Here is a 7,121-nt window from a genome sequence, read left to right on the forward strand (position 1 = left end):
AAAGGGTTTAGAAGATGTGCAAGAATTAAAACTTGTTTATGTATGTCATTTGTGATTTCATAAAACAATATACATATATTCAACGGTTTTAGGCGCAAGAATTAAAACCAAAACTCATTGAATATCTAATTTTATTTTTCAAATGAGGAAACTCACGCCAATAATTACTCTTGTCATCAATAATAATAATAATAATAATAATAAATGTTGATCAGTAAAATACCAAAGATATCAATATGAAATTTAAAAGTGCCAATACTTTTAAAGAAATTTATAAGCATTATATTAAGAGGTTTAAAATCACTTACGTATACTTATTATTGTCATTAATGACAAAAATAATTATTAATTTAATTAACATTTTGACAAAATAAACATATACGTAGTATTATTATTATTAGGAAGAAAATGTGAGATATGTGTGTATATCCATTGGCAAAGCAATTAACACAAGATGACATGTCATTGCATCAATATCCTCATCAAAAAAATCAACCAATGAGTTAAAATATTAGATAAACCAGCACATAACGTCCATATATATATTGACAATTTTACACATTTTCCAAAAATAAAATCCCCCCACTTTTCACAATATTTCCATGAACTGCTAAAGTGTCAAAAATATCTTCTTCCATTCCAAACCAAAACAAAAAGCTGTCATAAAATCCCGAATCAACAAACAGCAGTACTAGAGGTGGCAATCAGATTGTCCTGTACTAGTCGAGTCGGGTTAGTTTTATCAGGTCTAGACATATGCACAGAATAACGACGAAATTCGTTATCTGCAGACTGCAAGACTGAGAGGCAGGCAGAGAGTTTTACCTCATCATCTCCAAACCCCACTTTCTCTCCTCCTTTGACGTCCCATCTTAAATTCCCTATATTATCACATACAAAATACCCAACAACCAATTAACTGTTCCAAACTTTGAGGAGTCAGAAAATCACAGGAAGAAGAAGAAGAAGATGGATCATGCAGCTGATGCTAGGTTGACGGATTTGATGACCATAACACGGTACGTGTTGAATGAACAGACTAAACATCCCGAGTCTCGAGGCGATTTCACCATTCTTCTCAGTCACATTGTTCTTGGTTGCAAATATGTCTGCTCTGCTGTTAACAAGGTTCATTATCTTCTTAATTTTTATCAGAAATTTTATGGTTTTTTTTTTTTTTTTTTTGAAATGATGATCTGAAATGACTCAATTGAGTACTTTTTTAAGTCATATTCGAGTCATTTTTATGTACTTTTCCTTAGATTTCGGCTACTAATTTATCGGAACTTTTATTATGCATTTGGATATACATAGAGTTGAACGTACCCCGTTCTCGTGTATACCTTGCTTTGTTAGACTAAGAATTTGTTTACAAAATGTGGGTCAATGGTATTTTGGAGATTAAATTTATTGGTGGGGTCAAATTTTCTTATTGTTAAATTATGATTTTACCCATTAAAATTCTGATTGTTAATGGAGTTATGGTCCCTTTTATTTAAACCTGGGATATCACTGTCAACTTTTTAGTTTGGATGATGAAAGAATTTGGTCAAATTTATTGTTCTATAAATTTTTCCAATGCAAAATTTTATCAGTTAACATAATGTTTGACTTGATTTGATAATTTGGTTTATATAGCCGACCCCACTTATGGGATTATGGCTCTCGGCTTTGCTTAGTTGATTGTTTGATTTTATTTGGATTAAGCTCAATTTGTGGATTTTACATACTAGACGAAATTTGATAAGGGATAATTTAGTTGGTGCAAGAAGTTGATTTTAGCTCTATTTAATTGATTAATTGTACTAAAATATTGTTGCTTAGATATTACGGATGATTGTTAGTTCAATCCGTACTTCATTGACTATTTTGGATAGACATAAGCTAAGCAGAAGGATCTAATGATGCAATACCAAGTCATACATTTTATCTGTAATTGAAGAAGGTGGTGTACTAACTTACACGTCTTGAAACACCCCATTCGTTTTCGGTGTATAGATAGCTACAACGGAAAGTGATACGTGGATGCCAACAAAAAACTTGGGAGGTGGTGTCTTAGGATTAAATCCGGTCTACATCAATGATCTTTTTAGATCACTATACACACGCACGCAAGGGAAGTGATGTTGACCGGGTTTGATCCTAGATTTGGGGTATTTTTTAATCTTTTAGTGTATAGAGAGTCACAAAGGGGAATGCTATGGACTAGATTTAGGATGTGGTATTTTGACTTGATATAATGTGCTTTGATTTGAATTTTATAAGCTTTAATTTAGTCTAATTTGTGGTTTGGTCTGATCTGCTCCTATTTGACTGAATTTTGATCATATTTGTACACCAGTATAATAGAAAAAACATCATCAAATGAGCTCTTGTTAGATTGCATTGAAGTGTTATTTCCAATTGAAATTAAGTATATTTGACAATAATCAATGAAAAGAAAAAAAAAATGTGATCTGGTTTGGTGGGAAATTTTCAGTTTTCATTTCTGTTTTATATGCTATGATTAAATAAGTTTCAAAAACAAGGTGAAGAGAACATAAGTTTTGTATAAACATTCATTATTTATTTTATCAATGTTTACTTAACAGGCTGGTCTTGCCAAGCTCCTAGGACTTGCAGGGGAAACTAATGTTCAGGTATCAACATTTCAGAAATAATTTTTGTTACACTCAGACACATTGTAATATTTTCCCAGTTTTTAATGTTCTTTTGATTGTATTATACATTAGGGTGAAGAGCAAAAGAAGCTAGATGTGCTCTCAAATGAAGTTTTTGTCAATGCCTTAACAAGTAGTGGCCGAACTGTAAGTAGTGAATGAGACTCTTAGCCTTGGTTCTTATGATGAATTCCTGAAGTAATATCTGCTAAAAGATGAAACGTGTTTGCAGTGCATTCTTGTGTCCGAGGAGGATGAAGAGGCAACATTCGTTGAGCCAGCTCTACGTGGGAAGTGAGTATAGCCACTCCCCTACTGGTTCCCTATTTGTTGTGTGCAATTTCTTTCTTTACAAACTACAAAAAAGATCACATGCCAAGTACAATTGTTTCATTATGATCATCTTTGCTTATGTTAGACGTGTAAAATGAACTCTACGCCTTGGTTTTCAGGTACTGTGTTGTATTTGATCCTCTGGATGGATCTTCCAACATTGATTGTGGTGTTTCAATTGGCACGGTAAAGCATCTCAGCCTTTTCAATGTTACGCTCTTGGAGCTATTTTATAATCTTGATAACCTTTATTATGTGCAGTGACGTAATTAACAAGCTGGCTTGTTTTATTTCACTTAGATCTTTGGGATTTACATGGTGAAAGATTTCAAAAATGTAACTCTTGACGAGGTCCTGCAACCTGGAAAGAATATGGTGGCGGCAGGTTATTGCATGTATGGGAGCTCTTGCACGGTACTAATTATTTCCTTCGTAGTTGCTTAGTTTTGTTGTTGTGCTGAATTGTTGCTACAATCTGCTAACAATTTGGTGGTACCTGTTTAAATGTGCACAATTTTCTACTTGTTAGTAACAAGTGAGGAATGGTGTAATGGCAGCCTAGTCCTCTGTTCTTTCTTTATTCCGTTACTGATCATATGTTTGCACAACTAAGGCCATGTTTGGTAATTGGCTTTTTGGTTAGCTTTTGGCTTTTTTAGATGGTCAAACAGCCAAAAAATGTGTTTGGTAATTGGCTTTTTAGTCAGCGAAAAAGCTGGCTTTTAAGCCAAAATGAAAAAGCTGCTTTGAGTAGCTTTTTTGTTGGCTTTTGGCTTGTTGGCCCACAAATTATCTAATAAACAGTCAACAACTAACAATTAATTTACCAAACACTTTTATAAACAGCCAAACATTCCTAGTCAAACAAGCCAAGTGAACCACCCAACAGCCAACCGCCAACAGCCAACCGCCAACAGCCATTTGCCAAACAAGGCCTTAAATCTGCATATAAATATGACAATTTCTGCTGTTTTTACAGCTTGTCTTGAGCGCTGGAAGCGGTGTCAATGGTTTCACTCTAGACCCATCTCTTGGAGAGTATATTCTAACTCATCCAGACATCAAGGTACACTTTCTCATCATTTACTGGTGCATGTCTTTACAGAAGAATATGCTAATGGATGGTTTGAATATGAACTGCTGAGATGGTGTACTATAATTTTGCTTTAGGATTTTTGTAAGTAAACAATTCAAGCAGTAATGAAATCTATACAACCTAGTGTGGCCATAATATTAAACCATCTTTGTCTACTTATCTAGAATTAGACACCAAAGATATTTCTAGAGAGAAATGATTTTAAGACATGATTAATATCGTAATATTCTCTGTTACTTGATATTAAATAAGAGTACCCTCTTGGAGTTACAGCAGTAAAAGTCATATGGTTGCTTCAGTTTTCCCGTCTTATGAAAGATCAAGCTGATCTTTTAGAATAATTACGAGGAAATACATGGATCCCTAGTTTCAAAGTATTAGAACTAAATAGAAGTTGAGTGATGAGAAGAGTGAATGTGAATCGCCTGTTGTACCTTTTTGCAAGAGATGACTGATGACCATGTGGAAACCAACTGTAAAGTAGGCTACTGATCAGATTGTCATTGTAAATTATTCCAGTTTGTCATTTTCAGTTTCAAATGAAGTCCATAATGTTTACCAAATACCTTCATTTTATTTATTTACTGACATCTGAAACTGTAAACGGGGTACTTTTTGTTTAAGAAAATCTGGAGTTGTAACTTGTAAGCAAGGAGATGCGTGCACTAAGAAGAATTTATCCTTTTTTTTTTTCTTATCGATGATCTGGTTTCTCCTTTTCTTGTGCAGATCCCAAAGAAAGGTAAGATATATTCAGTGAATGAAGGCAATGCAAAGAACTGGGATGGCCCAACAACGAAGTATGTAAACCTTTTGTTTAATCTATGATTGTCCTTGTATTTGGCGTTGCTACTTGCTATACTGATTACTGAACCCTTGCCGATTTTAGGTTTGTAGAAAAATGTAAGTTCCCTACTGATGGCTCTTCGCCAAAGTCTCTCAGATACATTGGAAGGTAATTTGCTTCATTATGAAATAGCAATTTCTTCTAAGATTGAACTATCATTTGCTGAAACCTGTCAGTTGCATCAATAACCTGTACAGAATTATAGAAATTTGAGAGACCGCCACTTATGCCTTGATATGCTTCCATTCAATAGAACTAAAAGATACAGATGTATTCTGTAATCATAGGGTTGATGTGGGGTAGAAAGATCAAATGAAAGGGCCGACTACCTGACCAACTGAGTTTTTTTAAATAAGGTTGCGGGTTGAAATAGGATCAGGTCAATGGCTGTATAATGCATCTAGTATTGTTTGCAATATAAGCCCTTCAAGATCATTCTTTCAAATTATGTAAGGTGCTAGTGTGCTACAATGATAGTGCTTATAGCTTACTAAATAATTTATGTTTCATTTTCATGACCTACGGAATTGGGGTGGCTGTTGTGCTAGCGGTAGTGCTATACATATCTGCATCTGTGTGTAGTGCTATACATATCTGCATCTGTGTGTGTGTAATAATGTACGCGTGTAATTCTGTTAGAATAAGGACCGTCCCTAAAAGTTTCACCTATTTCGTGTAGTATGGTAGCTGATGTTCATCGCACTTTACTTTATGGAGGCATCTTTATGTACCCCGGTGATAAGAAGAGCCCTGATGGAAAACTACGGTATGTCTTGTACTCAAGGGTCATATACTCATATATATGTAAAATACTGATATTTGTTACAAGTATTGTTATTAACCATCTTGTTTATGCTTTATTATGTGAATCAGAGTTCTTTACGAGGTCTTTCCAATGTCATTTTTAATGGAACAAGCAGGCGGACAAGCTTTTACAGGCAAAGAGCGGGTAATTCACTAGATGTACCTTGTTCTTTTTAGGCTAGCACATATGAAAATTCTTATAGATTGGTCTTAGGGATTAATAATGGGGATAACAAGTATCCACAATCCACTTTACAAAAAGTAGACTAAATATATAGGTTGGTCTTAGGGATCGGTAAAATTTACTGATCTCAACCACCACAAGCCTCTAAAGTATCAACCATTTAAAATACTATTACAACTAATATTTTGTAGTACCACAACTACCCCGCATATTTAATTTACTTTAATAAAGATTGTTTTATTGATATATCAACTCAAAATTCCTTAATAGGTGGGGCTAGCCTAATTTTCTTGTCCCTTTAATACTAGATAGCTTTGTTCATCACTTTGAAATTATAATTATGCATGATTTCAACTGAACACATATCAACTGCTGATTAATCTACTGTTATTGTTTATGGCAGGCACTTGACTTGATCCCAAAGAAGATCCACGAGCGCTCGCCGGTATTTCTTGGAAGCTATGATGATGTTGAAGACATCAAAGCCCTGTATGCTGCTGCTGCAAAGGATGCTTGAGCTTCAGCATTTGTTGGATCCACCTGAAACCCCTTCTATGGGATCCAAAGTTGCACTTCCTACATTATACTACAGCGGACAGTGGTTACAAGCAAAATATGAGCAAGTATATATGCTCCATAAATGTGCATGACGTAGGAATATTGTACATTTGTGTGAGCACTGATCAATTGTCAAACAAACTACTGAGTACATTTCATACTTAATGCCAATGCTAAATTGAAATCTTGCAAATCACCTTCTTTTCACTCTTTTTACTTGGATACTCGGACATGATTCCAGACTGTCCAAATCACAATTGATGCAATTTACGGGTTGTTATAGATTAGATAGGAAAAAATAAAACTATCATCTACAAAATACTCTTCTCATGAGAAAAATAAAAAAGAACGAAAGGTTTGAACATTGAAATATGCACAAAGATATTAGTCATGTATAATTTATTTATTTTAAAATAAAAATTATTGTACGGAGTATTATCACCTCCGTTACATATTATTTGCAACGATTTGACATAAAGTAGAGAGGAAAAATGTCTAATCGTTGCAAATAATATGTAACGGAGGTAGTAGATACTATACTTGTATTGAATCAGGAATAATACTAAACTTTTTGACAAAAAGAAAAGAGATAAGGTCACATAAAGAACGGCCAATTGACCAGATTGGTAAATAAAAAAG

At 34.2% G+C, this 7,121-nt stretch overlaps 1 protein-coding gene across 1 annotated transcript; it reads left to right on the forward strand.

The window, feature by feature from the left end:
• Window positions 1-569: 569 nt before the first annotated feature.
• On the forward strand, window positions 570-6,678 carry LOC110725867 (fructose-1,6-bisphosphatase, cytosolic). The gene is made up of 12 exons (XM_021905330.1): window positions 570-1,128; window positions 2,592-2,639; window positions 2,733-2,807; window positions 2,893-2,954; window positions 3,113-3,179; window positions 3,294-3,407; window positions 3,973-4,059; window positions 4,819-4,889; window positions 4,979-5,044; window positions 5,616-5,702; window positions 5,810-5,885; window positions 6,328-6,678. The coding sequence occupies exons 1-12, from the start codon at window positions 970-972 to the stop codon at window positions 6,439-6,441; spliced, it is 1,026 nt and encodes a 341-aa protein (XP_021761022.1). The 5' UTR covers window positions 570-969; the 3' UTR covers window positions 6,442-6,678.
• Window positions 6,679-7,121: the final 443 nt, after the last annotated feature.

The sequence above is a fragment of the Chenopodium quinoa genome, unplaced genomic scaffold (assembly GCF_001683475.1).
Source record: "Chenopodium quinoa cultivar QQ74 unplaced genomic scaffold, ASM168347v1, whole genome shotgun sequence".
NCBI lineage: Eukaryota > Viridiplantae > Streptophyta > Magnoliopsida > Caryophyllales > Amaranthaceae > Chenopodium > Chenopodium quinoa.

What these genes read in the sequence shown, in the direction of transcription:
- LOC110725867 (XM_021905330.1), top strand. Translation starts at nt 970, where the DNA reads ATGGATCATGCAGCTGATGCTAGGTTGACGGATTTGATGACCATAACA. An exon ending in TAACAAGTAGTGGCCGAACT is followed by an intron (nt 2,808 to 2,892) that starts GTAAGTAGTGAA and finishes ACGTGTTTGCAG; the next exon opens with TGCATTCTTGTGTCCGAGGA. An exon ending in TGTATGGGAGCTCTTGCACG is followed by an intron (nt 3,408 to 3,972) that starts GTACTAATTATT and finishes CTGTTTTTACAG; the next exon opens with CTTGTCTTGAGCGCTGGAAG.